Below are 18,019 nucleotides of genomic sequence, written 5' to 3'. Positions count from 1 at the left end.
AGTCATTGCCCCTACTATGTTGGCCCAGAGCAGCGAGGTGGGCTTGTCCCCAAGAGGCTGGTTACTCACGTCTGTTGAGTTTACTGTAAGATCACAGGACTCTGTGATGTGGGGGGCCTGTCACCCCAGCCTTACCCTCAGATGGCAGTCTGTGCCCTGGTGACGAGTGGATGTGGAACAATGGTTACTGGTTGCCATGAAGTGAAAGTACAAGAACAGAATTTTGGGAGCTCCCTTTTTAGCATGACACATCGTCACACTCACTGACTGAATTTTTTGGTCGGCAGAAACGCCGGCATTTCAGTACCTAGGGGACAGACGGTGGTGGGGATGCCTTTCCTGGCTTTGAATCTGTTTAGGTACTTACAGCTGGGTGAGCTGTTCAGCCTTGGTGCCTCCTTCCATGAAGTTGTGAACTTGAGAGGAGCTAATATGTGACTGAATGTTTCTTACAAGAGGTCTAAAGCAGAAAAGGTGTGCCTTAAACATTATTTCACGTCCCTCCCCTTTTTGCCTCCAGAGACACCTTGATGACCCATGTCACACATGATATACCTTATCCTTTGACCCCCTAACTTTGCTCTAATTGCTACTTCTTCTGTTCTCCAGAAAACATGGAGACTCAGACCTCCGTATGAACCACAGGCTGTGAGAGTGTGTGTGTGTGTCTGTTTGGTCGTGGGCCAGGAAGGTGGGGTGGATGTTCAAAGTGTCATGACCAGGCGTTCAGACAGAATGGAAGTGCCTGTACTGTAACACCCGCCCACCCCAGGCTAGCCTAAGACCTTTATGGCTTAAGAGACACTCAAGAAACAATGAGTAATCAGGGAGAAGACATTCTAAGTTGTGGTCCTGATGAGATGGGAAGATGAAAGCAATTCCTTAAACTACTGAAGCACTTAATGTCACCGGAGTCACCCACTAGCCCACTCAGTTGTCCCTGCAAACTGGGAAGACTGACAGTTGCCCAGAGGAGAAAACTGTCCCAGCATCGCCCTGATTGGTACCTCAGTAGCTGAGGCAGAATCGGAACCTCCTCCCAGACTTGGCTGCAGACAGAAATCCCAGGCTGCCCAAGTCAGCCCAAATCCCAAAGATTTCCCTCTCCTACCCTCCTTTACCCCCTCAGTATTGATATTCCTCAACCTGAACCCCCAGACTCCCATCAGAACGCTCAGAGTGCCTGAGCCTGGTTCCTGGGGCAGCGACCATCACAGGCAGTGGCTGCTCGGGCCACTATGCCTGACTTCCTAGACTGGTGGGGGTCCAAACAGGCCTGCTCATCCTGTGTCTGTCCCCCCAGGCAGATTCCCCAGGCAGCAGCTTCCATGAAGGACGGTAGATGGGAGCGGAAGAAGGTGAGCAGTGGCTTTGCCTCCTGCCTCCTGGGCTTGGGGTCCCAGGGCCACTGGCGGTGCTAACATCAGCTCCTTTGCCCATTTGGTTGCAGTTCATGGGAACGGAGCTGAACGGAAAGACCCTGGGAATTCTCGGCCTGGGCAGGATCGGGAGAGAGGTGGCCACCCGGATGCAGTCGTTTGGGATGAAGGTAAGAGGTTGCTGGACCTCTTAGATGTGGCACTTTCTATAGCAATTTTGGAAGAGGCAGCTTGGCTGATGAGAAGCCAAGGGCTTTGCTCTGGGAGATTTGACCATCCTTTAGGAAGAGAGAGAATATTGACCTGCTGATCTGGACAATTGGGCTCCAAAGCTGAGAAAACTTGGAGGACCTTCTGTCCTTCAGCCCTGGAGGTGGTGGTAGCCCTAAGTCCCAGTGGACCAGGGTGTCCCACCCGTCCCTCCCTCTTGCTTCGAGGGCTTCCTGGTTTTGCTGTCTGCAGGACAGAGTGATTGCCCACTTATCCTTCTAGTTTCCCTCTGTATTCCAGGGAAGGATTTAAAGGCCCTTGTTTGGACACTGTGACGTGGTTTTAGAGCTGGAAGACTTCACATGTGTCTCAGAAGTCACACCTGACCCCTGCCTCCCAGCAGGGCACTGCCTTTTCCTACTGCGGGAGCTCAATAGGCTTCTGGCTACGGGAGGGCTGTTATCAACAGCAATGCCATCCTCATGGGCCAATCTAGGAAATTTTGCAAACTAGGAGAGGCCATTAAGCCAAGACAGGGTATCTGCAGGGCTGGCCAGGTAGACCAGAGAGATTGGCAGCTCAGAAGAGGGCTAGTGGCATCTCTATGTTCTGTGTGGCTGTTGAGGCTGCAGCCAGGAAGGCTTTAGTTAAACACTGAGGAAAAGTTTGACGATCAGATCATGTCAGGTCTAGAAAGATGTACATGTTGCTGCTATGAAATTGTCCCTTTCTCCCCATTCTCCTACCTTCTTAGAGTTAGAAGGGTCCTTATAGGTGATTGCCACCCAGAATATGTAAGCCCTGGGACTATAGAAAATGGATGGAAGTGAGACCCAGATGGGCGTCCTCTTGTACACAGTGGACATCTTCCTCTTCCTCCTGCCCCCACCCCCATCTCATTGATTTTAGTGAGTCGGCTGTCTGTCCTAAACCTCAGCTCTGAGGGGTACCAGCTGTATTCCTCTAGGTCCCTTGAGAGCAACATGTGGCCCAGTGGGAGCCCTGTGAAAACAAGCCACAGCCCTGCCCCGCTCTGTGCAGGGGTAGTAGGTGGCCAGAAGACCCCAGAGCACTTTCTCCTTCTTCCTTTTTTGTAAGGGCTCAAAGTCAAGGCTTAGCCCATGGAGAATTCTGATCTTCTAAAAGCAGGACTTAGGGTTAAGCAACACTAACAGCTCATGTGCCCAACTTGGTGAGCATTTCACTGATGAAGCAGTAACTGGAAGGTGGGCTCCAGGCCAGTGGCCATCCATGGCTCCCACCCTCCCTCTCTGTGGCCCCCTTCCCCAGGGATCCCCTCCCCTATGGCCCCCTTCCCCAGTGCTCTCCTTTCCTGTGTCCTCTGTCCCTGGGCATTTCCTACCTGTGCTGCTGCCACATAGCAAACTTCTCTGGATCAGGGAACACTCATTTCCAAGGAGACTGTGGCAGTGACTTAAACCAGACACAAGCCCACTTTGTCCTGAATAATCGAGGTGCTAGGTAAATTTGTCTGTTCATCTGGCACCACTTGCCTCTCAGCCACTGCTCCTGGCTGCATCCAGGGATATAGGGGCACGTGGGGCATCAGGAAGTGGCTGGCACCTCCCGGGCATGTGTGTGGCTCAGACAGACACCTGGAGCCTGCTCATCTCAGTGTTCACTGTGGCTCTTCAAATGTCTGCCCACATGCTTGCCCCTCCAGAGCTGCCTGGACTCATCGTTTTGGGGGGTCCAAGTGGCCTGGCCCCCCTTGCTCAGCTGCTTCACTTGGCCTTGTGCCCTGCCACATTTTGGGGTCCAGATGAATTTTGTCTCAGGGCAGAGAGATCACCAACCTGCATCATCCAAGCTTCTGCAATGTTCCAGCACTTGTGGAGAGCTAGATTTTTTAAAGGGAAAGGAAAAGTCTTGAACAAATTATGAAAGAGATGTCTCATACACGTGAGATGGGAAATAGTGATCAGTGCTTATTAAATACAGCTACTGCAAATGAGCTCTCTTCTGTCTTTGAAATCTTTTTTTTTTTTTTTTTTTTTTGAGACAGAGTCTTACTCTCTTGCCCAGGCTAGAGTACCATGGCCTTAGCCTCACTCACAGCAACCTCAAACTCCTGGGCTCAAGCAGTCCTCCTGCCTTAGCCTCCCAAGTAGCTGGGACTACAAGCATCCACCACAATGCCTGGCTAGTTTTTATATTTTTAGTAGAGATGGGATCTTGCTGTTGCTCTGACTGGTCTTGAACTCCTGAGCTCAGGTAGTCCACTCTCCTCGGCTTCCCAGAGTGAGATAGTTAATACTCAAGAACACAGAACCAGGACTGAAAAGATAGAGGAAGGCCAGCAAGCCTGGGCACCCTACAGGAAATCTAACTAGAACACATGGGGCCAGAAGCAACTTGATAGATTTTGAATGTAGAAACATTTGTCAAAAACTTTTCTCGCGGAGGAGGGCCTTGGTTGACAGCAGAATGATCTGATTAATAGCAGCATGGGAGACAGAAAAGGTGATGTGACTTTTGGCAGCATTAAAAGGAATATGGCTTCCAGGGCAGGGGAGATGATGTCTCTTACTGCAGTGCGGCCTGCTGGTGGCCTGAGTCATGCAGGCCTTGTGTTCAATCTGTACTGCTCCCCTGTGGGAGACTTTTCCTTAATAGTGTCACTGAACACCAGCTTGTAACCTTAGGGACACCACCATCCATGCCGGCCTGTTCCCTAGAATGTGTTAACAGGCCCAAGCCAGTCAGGAGCCGAGCTTTGTGCTTTCTTATCAAGATTTTCCATGAGGGAGCAGACCAGCATCTCTTAACAGTTTGTTTGCAGCCAGGGTTGAGATGAATCTGACTTTAGTTCAAAAGGATGGACATTGAACCCAAAGCACCGGTTGTCACGGATTCTTTCAGGTCCAGCTAATGTTTACTGAGGTCTACTGTGTCAGTTCCTTTGCTCCCAAGGACCTGCGGGTCAATATTATTATCTCAGGTTTACAGATAAGGTAAGTGAGGCCCAGAAAGGTCCTCACCCTGACTTCCCGTCGGCTGCTCTTTGCCCTGTGTGGGCAAAGGGCCACTGTTTCATTCATGATCCATAATGATGATCGTGACTGGTAATGGTCCCTGAGCCTTCTCACTGTGCTTGGCTGTTCCAGGGGCAGACGTTGGCCAGGACAGGCGGCATCTATCTCAGTCTGGCACCTGGAATTCATACTGCCCCAGTCCAGTGTGAATTTTCACTTTTCTCAGAGCCTCAGGTTCTGGGTGGGAGTGAGGAGGGGCCCACGCAGACAGCAGATGGTAGGACTTTGGGCCTTCACCTCTGCAGCTTTGGATTGATCTATTTTTACACTGGGTTTCTGTTTAAGATTTTACTGCAGAAAAAGGGAGAGTTCTGCTGCTAAGCCAGAAAACTTGGCAGGGCTGGGACACAGGCGTGACAGTGGGGTTCTTTATTGGTGTCCCCCTAACATGAAGGCCTCCTTGCTCACTTGTGTGCTCTGCTGAGCCAGCAGGGCCCTGAAACTGGGGTGTCATCCTCCCAGGGCTGCCTCCCACAGCACCAGCCAGGAGGCACTCCAGACTACTGCTCAGAAAGCTAGGTCTCTGTTGCCTCAGCGCTGGGAGTCTGTCCTGGGACCTGGATGGGGGAATCCCTACACTGGTCTTTGAATGGTGTGAGCCCAGAGGTACTCCAACTTCTGCAGATCAAGGCGCCTGAGTCTTTCTAGGACACATCAGTACCCCTCCAGGGACGTCCTTGTCATCTGGGCCTGATGTCACACTTTCCACCTACCCTGCGTGGTCTCCTGGCTGTAAGAACCCCAGCTCCTAGCTGAGTTCAGCTCCTTCTGCCCTGACTCACCCTAATGAAGAGTAAGGACAGGGGCTTTCCCAGCAGTTGTCTACAGACACATTACATTGTCTGTGAAAGAAAGGAGCAGGTTGGTGCCTCACTGACGCCCAGGGAGGTGCTCACCTGCTCCCAGCCCTGGCCACCTGCCCAAGGGGACTGGGGGGGACACAGACTGTCAGCCCTTTCTCCTGTCCAGCGACCACGCTCTGTGAACTCACCCAGTCAGGCTCTGGTCTCTCTTGCTGTGCCCTTCCTCCCTGCGCCACGTGAGAAGAAATACATTGGGATCAGAGATGAACAGCCCATTGTTCCCACTGGCCTCAGAGCCAGTGGACAAAGGAGACTGGTGAAAACAAGGGCAGCACTCTGGCCTCCCCTTGGGACACTTGCTTCTTCCCATGATGCATGAGCAGGGTATATCCCAGGAGGTGGCCATGTCTGAATGGACCCTTTGGTGCTGTGAGCCAGGGGTCCTTATAGGCTGTGGCAGATGGGGGCATCTTTCCCCCCAAACCCCCAACTAGGGGAGAAGGGCCCCTTGGATTCCTTGTTTAACCAGGTTAAAGATGCAAAGCATGATCCAGAAGCTTTGCCTTGTAACCATTTTCAGTTTCTTCCCTAGAAGTACTGACTTTGAAACAGAGTCCTTCTCTCCATTATGTTTTAAAGTAGCTTTTATGTTTATCTAATTCAGAAATAATTCATGAACTGTATAGTAGAGAATGTAAAAAGCATGGGAAAATGCAAAGGAGGAAAATTATTCCACCACTCAGAGAGAAGCACTCTTAAAGCCTTGTGTGCTGTTAAGTTCTTTCTGTTTGTTTTTGTTTAATCCTGAGCCAGCTCTGAACATTGCCCTCTCAGGGTTTAGGGTAATTCCTCTTCAAATACTGTTGCATTATGGAAGGTTAGAGTAGGGATGAATGAACGCATCCATCAGTCCAGGTCCAGAGGGGGATGACTTGTGCCTGTGCACACAGCTGCCCGTCACTGAGACGAGACGCAGGCCCAGGTCTCCTGACCATCACTCTCCTCCTCTGCCCCTCTCCTCTCGCCTCACTTCTGCTCTCCCTGTGGAAACACGCGGTCCATCTGCCCATTTCCCAGACCTATGCCCCCCTCTCCCCAGCTTCATCCACCATCTCTTCTTTCTCTAGGCTGTGCCCTGTGACATGTCACTGCTCCCATGTCTAGCCACACATGAGGTGCTTGTGCGTGTATGTGGGGGGGTTAGAATGTGGGGAGACCTCCCCTGGAGCTCTGGCCGTGCCCCCTCCCGGTTGAGGGAGCCCAGCTTTCTGTGGCTCTAAAGCAGACAGAGAATAGCACCAGACTTAATTTGTCTTGGGAATTAAAGCGGAGAATTAAATTATGCTTGATGGTTTGTTGTTATGGATACATAGAACTAACATCCAGTATTAGTGATTAATAATGCCACATCCTCTCTCTCTCTGGCTTCTGACCAGACTGTAGGGTATGACCCCATCATTTCTCCAGAGGCCTCGGCCTCCTTCGGTGTTCAGCAGCTGCCACTGGAGGACATCTGGCCTCTCTGTGATTTCATCACTGTGCACACGCCTCTCCTGCCTTCCACAACAGGTAGGTGTGTCCCCGGCATTAGTGTCGGTCACAGAAGCCAGGACGAGTGACTGTGGCCCTCAGTCTGGACCTTCTGCAGACACTGGTAGGCAGGGGCACCCTGGGTCCTGCAGGGCACGGTGCTTTGATAGATGCCCCCCACACGAAATGATAATATGGCTAAAGGTGTTAGGGTGTTCTAAACTGCATCTCACCAGACCCAGAGCATCCGAGAGGGAAGCAGGGGCACAGAGAGGCTGTGCAGGAAGGGCAGGCCCTGGCTGGCTGGGGTCAAGCAGAGTCTTCACTTTCTTCCAGGCTTGTTGAACGACAGCACCTTTGCTCAGTGCAAGAAGGGGGTGCGCGTGGTGAACTGTGCCCGCGGCGGGATTGTGGATGAAGGCGCCCTGCTCCGGGCTCTGCAGTCTGGTCAGTGTGCTGGAGCCGCGCTGGACGTGTTCACGGAAGTGAGTGTCATTCAGCCTTGGTGTTGGGTGGAGAGGAGAGATGAGGAGAGGGGCCGAGCCTGGCGTTTATAGAAGGCCTTTAACCTACTGCCACCAGTGTCCACGGTGAGCAGGCGACAGTTATGTTGCCATGAAATCACACGTGTGGTTTGAGGAGCCCTTGAAGAGCTTGGTACAGAGGCGCTCTCCATCTGTGTTGCCTTCTGCGAAGCTCGGGTTTTTTTTTTTTTTGAGACAGAGCCTCAAGCTGTTCCCCCTGGGTAGAGTGCCGTGGCATTACAGCTCACAGCAACCTCCAACTCCTGGGCTCAAGCGAGTCTCCTGCCTCCGCCTCCCAAGTAGCTGGGACCACAGGCGCCCGCCACAATGCCCGGCTATTTTTTGGTTCCAGCCGTCATTGTTGTTTGGCGGGTCCGGGCTGGGGATTCGAACCCGCCACCTTAGGTGTACGTGGCTGGTGCCTTAGCCAGTTGAGCTATAGGCGCTGAGCCCGAAGCTCGGGTTTTAATGGGCACCTAATTCCTGGTCACAGCCCATTCAGACTGCTGCCATATTGATAAAGACAGAGGTGCAGATGAGTTTTAAGGTTGAGGATTCGAGGTAGGGAGAGAGGTCCCTGATGGAAGTGCAATCCCAAGGCCAAGGAAATGTTCCTCCCAGTGTCTACTGACATCCCCTTCCCTCCTTCTCTTCCTGGGGAGGGACAGAAGCCTGAGAGTACTGGCAGAGAGTGGGAGCGGCCCAGCTCCCACCAGACCTGGGGGAAGAGTGCGCTTCTGTGCAGTACAGTGGCCCCTCTCCTCAGAGTCCCACCCCCGGCATCAGGCCTCCTGTGATGCAGCGGAAGGAGCCTGGATTCTGGATGGCCTTGGCAAGTGACTGGCCCTCTCTGAGCCCTTGTGGCATGAATGGTCTATTTCCAGCTTGGGGCACATGGTGCATTTCAGTTTGTACTCTAGGTCATTTTCTTGGCTAGATCATAAGCTCCTCAAAAGCAGGACAAGCCTTGGCCTTCTGCATGTCACCACCCTCCCTGACACAGCACCTTCTCCTCTCCTCCACATCCTTGTAAAACTTGCCCTATGTGGCCGGGACTCACAGGGTTACATGGTCAAAATTCAATGGGACCAACTGCGCCCTGGGGGGGTTGGACAGAAGAGAAGACGCCCAGCTGACATTCCCTAGGGCAGTGGTTCTCAACTTTCCTAATGCCACAGCCCTTTAATACAGTTCCTATGGGTTGAGATGCAGTAACTCTGGGCAGGTTGAGAACCGCGGCCCTAGGGCAATCTTCTGCTTGCCGAGGGCTTGAAGGGACACTGGAGGTGGGATGGAGTTCGGCAGCCTGTCCCATGAGAGCAAATCACACATGTCTGTGTTGGGTGCCCGCCAGGGGCAGCATGCATGCTTAGAGCCCATCATGACACACTGCAGCCCATAGCCAGAATGCAGGGGTAGACTTGGGGAACAGCCAGTGGCAACAACTTCCTATGTTAAAGGTACATAATCCCCACAGTAATGTTTCAAGGGAGATAATACTGATCCATTTCATAGATGAAGAAACTGAGGCTGAGAGTGAGTGAAGTTTGCCCCAAGGCAGCTAGGTGGTAAGTGGAGGAGGTGAGATTTGAGGCTGGTCCACAGTTGCTGACCCGTTCACTCTGCTGTGATGGAAGGTTCACAAGGAGGCTGGTTACCAAGCCAGGAGCCACTGGCAAAACAGAAGCAGAAGGTGGCAAGGCCCCTGCCCATCTTCCCTCCAGCTTCCCTTATGGCCTGGGACGGCTCGAGAGGGTCTGGTCAGCTCATAGCCACTGACCTAGAAGTGTCTCTTCCTTCACAGGAACCACCACGAGACCGAGCCTTGGTGGACCATGAGAATGTCATCAGCTGTCCCCACTTGGGAGCCAGCACCAAGGAGGCCCAGAGCCGCTGTGGGGAGGAAATTGCCATCCAGTTTGTGGACATGGTGAAAGGGAGATCTCTAGCGGGGGTTGTAAGTATCACCACATGGGGCCATGGGGCCGAGTTTGGAGGGAGGGGAGGGAGAGTTATGGGGAATGGTGACTGTGGTGGGTGAAAGGATTTGGCCCTGGGAGCTGAAGATAAGGGACTCTGCTTCAGTCAGCACATCTGGGAGGAGGTGAGTGGGAGCCGCCTGTCTCCAGCCTTGATAGCTGAGGCCTTGGCAGCACAGCCCGGCTGAGTTCTGTTATCCTGTAGTCTCGCTGCAGAGATTGTGGCCCTTCCCAGGGCTCAGTCTCTAGAGAAAGGCTCCTTTGTTCCCCAGGCATTGGGGGTTAGGGAGCGTTGCCTGGACGACAGCTGGGTGCATTCGTGGGAGTATGGTGGGGGCCAGCCTATGGAGATAGCCCCCATGGGGCGTTTGCACCCTATAAACTCCCCGGAGCACCCTTTCTGCCAGGGATCTCAGGCCCTGCAAGTGCAGCATGAACCCTCCTGGCCAGCTGGCCCCCTACCCTCCCCAGTCAGGGCACAACATCCCCACATCTCGTCCTTGATGTGTTCTCTCTCCCCTTGGGCCTTTCCCGGCGTGTGCGTCTCCTCTGAGCTTAGCCTGACATCTGTGTCAAGTCCTGACTCTTTTCTCCTTTGGACATCCAGTAGGCACTAGACACTGTCATAGCCTGGCAGGGACACAGAGGTGACTGAGGACGGGCTCAGGACCTGCTTCGAGATACCCGCTTGGCCTTTCCAGCTCCCTCTCATTTCTTGGGTTAATCAACCACATTCTCTGTTGTTGTTAATGTTCCACGCGTTTCTCTCTTTCTACTTTTGTCTCTGAGGGCAAGAAACATGGCTGGAGCTTCTCTGAAGCTTGCATGGCTGGACCCGGAGCATTTATGCGGTACTCTAAAACAGTAGCACATGGGGGTGGGGGCTCCTGGGCCCCTGCTGGCCCTCAGCCTGGAGATTTTTCACTGTCAAGAACAAAGCTATGGCTGAAGAGAGCAGGCTGTTTGTTCTGCCCTCCCACCTTTGGATGGGTAGCCCGGCTCTCCAGGCCACTCTGCCCTCTCTAACTCTGTCAAAGCAGGGAGAGCAGGAAGCGGCCTCACTGCGTGTTCTCATTGCCAGCAGGCACCAGCGGCATCCTGGGCTGGTCCTGAAGGAGACGCCTTTCTTTTTTCTTTTCTTTCTTTCTTTTTCTTTTTTTTTTTGATGGGGTCTCACTCTGTCACTCTGGGGTTGAGTGCCACAGCAACCTCTAACTCTTGGGCTCAGGCAATCCTCTTGTGTCACCTTACCAAGTAGCTGGACTACAGGTGCCCACCACCACACCCTGCTAGTTTTTCTATTTTTAGTAGAAATAGAGTCTCACTCTTGCTCAGGCTTGTCTGGAACTCCCAAGTTCAAGCATCCCACCCACCTCAGCCTCCCAGAATACTAATTACAGGCATGAGCCACCATGCCCAGCCTGAAGGAGATTCCTTAATATACATTCTATCAAATGAGACCAAGAAATGTCCCTATCTTACCGAGGAGGTAAAATCTCTTGATCAAAAAAACTAAACTGAGGTACCTTTAATTATCCATTCGACGTGGCCAATGGTTTTAGAGTAACCATTTACAAAGAAAGACATTCTTGGTTCAAGTCTATTATATATATATTGACTCCCAAGTAACTGAGACTGTGAGTGTGCAACCACCAACCCTGACTAATTTTTTCTTTTTAACTTTTGTAGAGATGGGGTCTCACTATATTGCTAAAGTTGGTCTTGAACTCCTGGCCTCAAGCAATCTTCTTGCTTCCGCCTACTGAGACACTTGAGATGACAGGCATGGGCCATCACACCTGGCCTCAATTCTGTTCTCTAACTTTAGATAAAGAATTATATTAGGGGGCAATGCCTGTGGCTCAAAGTAGGGCTCTGGCCCCATATGCTAGAGTTGGCGGATTCAAACCCAGCCCCAGCCAAAAACTGCAAAAAAAAAAGAATAATATTAGGAATGATACGAGGATCAAGTTAGTGTCCCAAAGCACCTGAATCCTCCCTGGAGTTCTCCTGCATGTTTTCTAGAGAAGACTGAGAACTTGCCTTCCCTGGGCAGACCGGGGATGAGCAGTACCCCAGGGCAGGGCTCTGCAGACCCCACATTGAGGCCAGAGAAGTGAGGCAGGCAGCCTGCCCTATGGGGCCTCTAAGTGGCTCTCCTTTCCTCTGCCTGTGGTGGGCCCTCAGCCCAGCCAGCTGGAGCAGGGAGTCCCAGGTGTCCCCTCTGCAGCTGGGCTTTCTCTCTTCCACTTCCCAGCTCCCTACTTTCTCTCTGTCCCCATGGAGAGGATGAAGTGGCCCTGCAGCGGGAAGTCCTCACGCCCACCACCTCCTGCACGGCAGGGACTCAGTGTGGGAAGTCCTGCTTCAGCCCCATTTCCAACGCCGTGATTCTTCCAGTGATAATATTTATGAAAACAGAGAAGCATTTCTGTTTTCTTTTAATTGTATTTTGCCACTGCCTGTTTGACTTGCATCAAGCCCCGGGTTTCTCCTTACAATCTTCTTAGATGGTTGTCTTCACAAGTTGCCTCAATAAAAGGGACCAAACACCTCACTGAGAGTCAGGGCTTTTTTCTTTTCTTTTCTTTTCTTTTTTTGACAGAATCTCAAGCTATTGCCCTGGGTAGAGTGCTGTGGCATCACAGCTCACGGCAACCTCAAACTCTTGGGCTTCAGTGATTCTCTTGCCTCAGCTTCCCAAGTAGTTGGGACTATAGGCCCACCACAACGCCTGGCTTTTTTTTGTTGTTGTTGTTGTTGTTGTAGTTGTCATTGTTGTTTGGCAGGCCTGGGCTGGGTTTGAACCCACCAGCCCCGGTGCATGTGGCTGGTGCCCTAACCACTGAGCTACAGCACCAAGCCAGCCAGGCCATTTTGTTTCGTGTTTTCTTTCTCTCTCTCTCTCTTTTTTTTTTATTAAATCATAACTGTGTACATTAATGCATTTATAGGGTACAATGTGCTGATTTTATAAGACCATTTTGAACCACAGAAATTTTGGCACAGAACAAGCTGGCTCTGTTATCAGGCCCCTGGTGGGGACGCAGACAACCAGACCCTAGACTTACAACTTCAGGAGGATATACAGGGTGGCCATAAAGTTCATGTGCAAGTTAAATAAATTTAGGTAAATTGCACACAAACTTTATGGCCGCCCTGTATATGGGTGTCTTCCCCCACAGCTTCTAGCAGGGCTCACAGTGGACTTCTGATGGATTGATGTTTAAAGTGTGATAGGATCATCAAAACTTTATGATAGTTGTGTTTTGTTTGGGGGAGTTTTTTGGTTTCTTTTTTCTTGAGACAGAGTCTCACTCTGTCACCCAGGCTACAGTGCTGTGGCATCATACCTCACAGCAACCTCAAACTCTTAGGCTCAAGTGATCCTCCTGTCTCAGCCTCCTGAGTAGCTGGGACCACAGGCGCCCACCAAATGCCCAGCTAATTTGTCTATTTTTGGTAGAGATGGGATCTTGCTCTTGATCAGGCTTTTCTTGAACTCCTGAGCTCAAGTGATCCACCTGCCTCAACCTCCTAGAGTGCTAGGATTATAGGCGTGAGCCACCGTGGGCCTGGCCTTGTGATAGTTGTTTATAGAGTTTAGTGACAAAGTGAACACTCACTTAAAAAAAAGAAGTTAACTGATGACTCCATACTGAACCTCAGAGTCAAAACATTCGCATTTGACAATGCGAATGTTATTTTTTTTTGCATTATTATCATTATTATTGCTCAATATTTCGCTGCAGCAATCATCTGCTTTCTTTTCTGAATGTATTTATCTTCGTTCATTCTTTACGAGGTTTTTGTTTGTAGTCCTTATCTTAAACATTGTTGTTATTATTAAATTTTAAGCCTTTTTGATTTTGTGAAGGCAAAGAGTGGAAACCAAATAAACACATGTATATGTATAGAGAAAATAAATAAATAAAAAATAAAAATAAAATTATTCTGTTATGAAATATATAAAAAAAGGTATAAATGAAGACAAATTAGGAGTGCTATCCCAGAGAGCCATGCTCGTTGTCTGTGACTCCTCATAGTTTTTATGTCAAAGACCCACATTTATCGTACTGCCAAAGCCTCCCCCAGCACAGCAAAAATAAGCCTTTTGCAGGGGGCTAGGGTTGACAGTTCATGGAAGGGGGCAGTTTGAGGGGTCCTAGCCCTGTGTGTCCATTTCTGGCTCCACTGCTCTCATCTGTAAGAAAAAGTTGTTGTCTTCTTATTGGGGACCGATGGCCATGGTCACCCACGAGGCACCCAAAACGTGGGTGGCCCTGTGCCTTCTTTGCTCCACAGGAAGCTGAGTCTTGCTGCACACCCTTGCCGTGGGAGCTGCACTGACTCTGACCTCAGCCTTGCTCCCCTCTGTCTCCAGGTAAATGCCCAGGCCCTCACCAGTGCCTTCTCTCCACACACCAAGCCCTGGATCGGTCTGGCAGAAGCCCTGGGGACACTGATGCAAGCCTGGGCCGGATCTCCCAGAGGGACCATCCAGGTGGTGACACAGGGTGAGCTGAGGACACTGCAGAGGGAGGGAGGGAGAGGGAGGAGGGCTCTGCCCCTGCCAGTGTATCTGCTGCCAGGCACAGAGCTAGTGGGAGTCTCAGACATGACTTGGCCCCTGCTCTGAATGCACCCCACTACTGAGGGTGGGTAAAGTGGGAGACACATAAAAAGTCACCAGGAGGGTGTATTTTATTTTCATCAACTGTGTGTTTATGCAGTATTTTAAAGATGTGCATGTTTTGGGTGCAATAGAGACTCTACAGGGGAGAAGAGTTTTGTGCAAGGGGTGGTAGGGTTGGAGGGGTGGAGGGAGTCCCCAGTTAAACAGGATGTGCATTTCTGGTTTTGACCCCATCACTAACCTGCCGTGTGACTTTCCCTATCTGGAACCTTGGCCTCCTCACTTGTCTGCATTAGGGGGTGCACGAGTTCCCTGAGGTGGTGGGGACAGCCTGTGCTCTGTGTGACACACGCGGGTGGGCTCTCGGGCAGTCTGGTTGTCCTTGGGTGTGCTTGGACAAGGAGTGGGGATGACGGCAGTGCCCGTGGTCCACCCCTCTGGGCGGCCGAGCAGGCTCTGGCTGCCTCTGTCGTGGAGCCAGCACTATGCAGATGTGGTCGAGTGACCAAGGAGGGCTCTGGTTCCCGTAACCCTCCCTGGTGGAGCTTTTCTCCTCCCCACTGACCATGGGGTATCTCACACTGGGCAGAGACTGCGGGGGGGGGGGAGCAGCATCAGCAGTGCCAGGGAGTGCAGGGCCTTTGGCCCCCACAGGCCCCAGAGGATACAAGGCCGGGAACTGGGCAGTGGATGCTCCTTTCTTCTGTCGTTTCCTGGGGCTGGTGGGGGTCTGAGCTCCAGGTAGGGGTGGGAGCAGGGATTTTCCCAGTGTCCCCTGGGAGAATGACAAGCTGACCTTGTAGCTAAGCTGAGGGCAGCATGGAGCAGGGAGTGGAGATGGGCTGAGGACAAGAGAGAAGCTTCTCAGGGTGGCTAAAGTAACTAGGGTTTTCTGGCTTGGGCAAGAATTTTGTCTCCCTCTGAGCCCCCTGAGATTAAGTTGGACTGCCAGGGCCAGGCTGGTTGGGGGTACACCAGCAGAGAGGAGCCCGTAGCCCAGAGCTGGGTGCCAGTGGCCCCTGTCCCTTCCTGTGGTGCTCAGCAAACCGTATAGCTTCTGTTTGTCTCCAGGAGCGTCCCTGGGCAATGCTGGGAGCTGCCTAAGCCCTGCGGTCATCGTTGGCCTCCTGAAAGGGTCTTCCAAGCAGGTGGATGTGAACTTGGTGAATGCCAATCTGCTGGTGAAAGAGGCTGGCCTCAAGGTGTGTCCCCGCCCCTGCCTGCAGGCACTGCTCTTCTCCCACTGTCCAGAACCCTCCAACGCCCTGCTCATTGAGTGGAGTCCTGGGTGTAAGTCCTGCCCTCGGCCCTGCCACCCGGGAGAGGTAGCTTCAGTCTCTCCTTCTGCAAAATGGAGATGCTGCTTGTCTCTGAGTGCTGCGGAGTGAACTAGAACTCACAAACATGCTTTGGGTGTGAGCTGCTCCGCAGCTGAGGTAGTTGACCAGCTAGTGTGCGACTGTCACAACCTGGGTCTGTGTTCCATGCTCCTCAGGCCATAGCATCTGGTTTCTTGGTTAGCATGCAGACCCTGGGAGCAGGCCACACTCCTCTGCTGCCGCTCACAGCTCTTGTTGGCACCTTCCCCTCTGGATCCCTGTTAAGTTTTAAGTCTGTTCTCAGCCAGTGGGAGCTGGAGGGAGCAAGCCCAGGCAGGCCTCTGATTGTGTGCAGGGAGCTGTGTGTAGGAGCCAGAGGGCCCAGTGGATGCCAGCCAGGGGCTGCGTCTTCTGCCCTGCCTCCCTCCTGCCTTTCCTTGTGCTTGGCAGGTCTCACCGTGCCTTCCCATTAGGGAGTCACCGGCTGTCCCAGGAGGCTGATACTCAGGGACACAGGGATGGGCCCATTGGCCTTTCCCTTCAGGCCCTGAATTGCTGAACACATGCCTTAGGCTGGAGCCCAGCGTACCAGTGATCAGGCTGAGAGAGGGCATGCGTGTGGTGCAGTGGGGAGGAATAACCGTCACTCTGCTTCTCCCTGCAGGTCTCTACCTCCCACAGCCCTGCCGCCCCAGGGGAATGCCTGACCCTGACCGTGGCCCTGGCAGGTGCCCCCTACCTGGCTGTGGGCTCAGTGCAGGGCACCACGCCTGTGCTGCAGATGCTCAATGGAGCTGCCTTCAGGCCAGAAGTGCCTCTGTGCAGGGGCCTGCCCCTGCTGGTGTTCCGAGCCCCACCCTCCAACCCCGCAGTGCTGCCTACGGTGATGGGTGAGAAGGGTGGCGTCTGCCCTGGGGTTGGGTCCTGTTTACCTTCTGCCTTCAGCCCCTCCTCATGCCTCAGGCATCTCTAGATCTGTGCCATACCAAGGGTCTGTCATGATAGTTTCCAGAATGTTCAGGTGTTGAATATTGAGTTCAGAAGGCGAGTGCTTTATCCAAGGTCACAGAGCAGTGTGGCAGGTGTGGGAGCTGGTGGGGCTGTGGGTCCCCAGCTCGCTGCCTTACACACACTGTTTGGACCAGCCACATGTCATGAGCTCAGCGCCAGCCACATGTCAGGAGCTCAGCGCCGTTGGGTGCAATTCCTTCTCCTGCCTGCAGGCCCTAGTGGCTACAGTAAGGCCTGTGAAGGCCTCTCCTCCAGGGGTCGTGGGTATGTTGGGCCTGCTCCAGGCCTCTCGGTCATGGGTTGCTGGGAGTTTTGGAGCACATCCAGGTCTGGCAGAGGGTGTGTAGTGTCCCCAAACCCCAAAGGGCCTAATTTCACCATCTTTGCTGGACACCCAGAGTAACTTCCCTGCTCCCCTCTCTGGCCTTTGGCCTGGATAACACTGGCAGTCAGCAAGGCAAGAGCTCCAGCACTTAGTGGCTAGATTGTCCCTTCCCTGCCCTCCCTGAGGTCAGGGTGTTAAAGAGCCTCTGGAATGTTGATAGGAGCTGGGAAGGAGTCTGTTGTTCCTTCTGTCTCAGGCCTGTGATTCTAGAATGTCATCCCCCCCATTACAAATCTGATCACAGAGGTCAAGCATGGTGGCTCACTCCTATAATCCCAGCACTCTGGGAGGCTGAGGCGGGTGGGTTGCCTGAGTTCAGGAGTTCAAGTCCAGCGTGAGCAAGAGCGAGACCCTGTCTCTACTAAAAATAGAAAAACTAGCCAGGCATTGTGGTGTGCGCCTGTAGTCCCAGCTACTCTGGAGGCTGAGGCAGGAGAGTTGCTTGAGGCCAAGAGTTTAGGATGCTGTGAGCTATGATGATGCCATGGCACTCTTCCCAGGGTGACAGGGTGAAAAAAAAAAACAAAAGTTTGATCACAGAGGCCCAAGGCCTGGGACTCTGCTCCAAGTCCCTTGCTCCTCCTCTCCCCCCTAAACCCTCGTGCCTTATGCCAAGCAGGCTTTCTCCCACTTCCAGGCCTCCTGGCAGAGGCAGGTGTGCAGCTGCTGACCTACCAGACCTCGGTGGCCTCGGATGGAGAGGCCTGGCACGTCATGGGCATCTCGTCCTTGCTGCCCAGCCTGCAGGCATGGAAGCAACATGTGACCGAGGCCTTCCAGTTCCACTTCTAACCTGGGCTCAGTGGTCCACACCTTGGGCTTCTCTGAAGAAAGCTCCCCACTGGTCCATGGGGAGAGGAGACGCACATTCCCGGGGCTGGATGCTGGCCTCTGGTGCTGCTGCAACAGTCTAGTAAAGAGCCTCCCACCTGCTCCCGTGGCCTCTGTCGTCATTATCCAGAAGCACCACCAGAGGGCATCCATGCACAGCTGGGTACAAGATGGGGTGTGGGGGGGAGACTGGGATGAGCTAGGCACAGGTTTGAGTGCCTGGAAGATGACCTGCCCCTGTCTGTAAGGTTATTCAGAGGCATTTTTATAGGAACAAAGCTCAATATATTTCAGAATTCTCCGGTATTTCAGATCTCTTCCACCTGTGATAGGCATGCATATTAACAAGTAAAAAT

At 52.6% G+C, this 18,019-nt stretch overlaps 1 protein-coding gene across 1 annotated transcript in view; it reads left to right on the top strand.

Annotated features, from left to right (window-relative positions):
- PHGDH (phosphoglycerate dehydrogenase) overlaps positions 1–17,730 on the top strand; it is a 29,551-nt gene extending 11,821 nt beyond the window's left edge. The window contains exons 4-12 of the mRNA XM_003793809.2: positions 1,304–1,358; positions 1,451–1,549; positions 6,885–7,017; positions 7,315–7,463; positions 9,307–9,459; positions 13,866–13,998; positions 15,189–15,319; positions 16,101–16,326; positions 17,470–17,730. Coding sequence (XP_003793857.1) covers positions 1,304–1,358; positions 1,451–1,549; positions 6,885–7,017; positions 7,315–7,463; positions 9,307–9,459; positions 13,866–13,998; positions 15,189–15,319; positions 16,101–16,326; positions 17,470–17,624 — 1,234 coding nt within the window. The 3' untranslated portion in view covers positions 17,625–17,730. The remainder of the gene's footprint in view (positions 1–1,303; positions 1,359–1,450; positions 1,550–6,884; positions 7,018–7,314; positions 7,464–9,306; positions 9,460–13,865; positions 13,999–15,188; positions 15,320–16,100; positions 16,327–17,469) is intronic.
- The last annotated feature ends 289 nt before the right edge of the window (positions 17,731–18,019 follow it).

The sequence above is a fragment of the Otolemur garnettii genome, unplaced genomic scaffold, assembly GCF_000181295.1.
Source record: "Otolemur garnettii isolate 467f Iridium unplaced genomic scaffold, OtoGar3 scaffold00073, whole genome shotgun sequence".
In the NCBI taxonomy this organism is placed as follows: domain Eukaryota; kingdom Metazoa; phylum Chordata; class Mammalia; order Primates; family Galagidae; genus Otolemur; species Otolemur garnettii.
The sequence above is the reverse complement of the archived record's forward strand: the minus strand, read 5'-3'. Positions and strand labels throughout refer to the sequence as shown.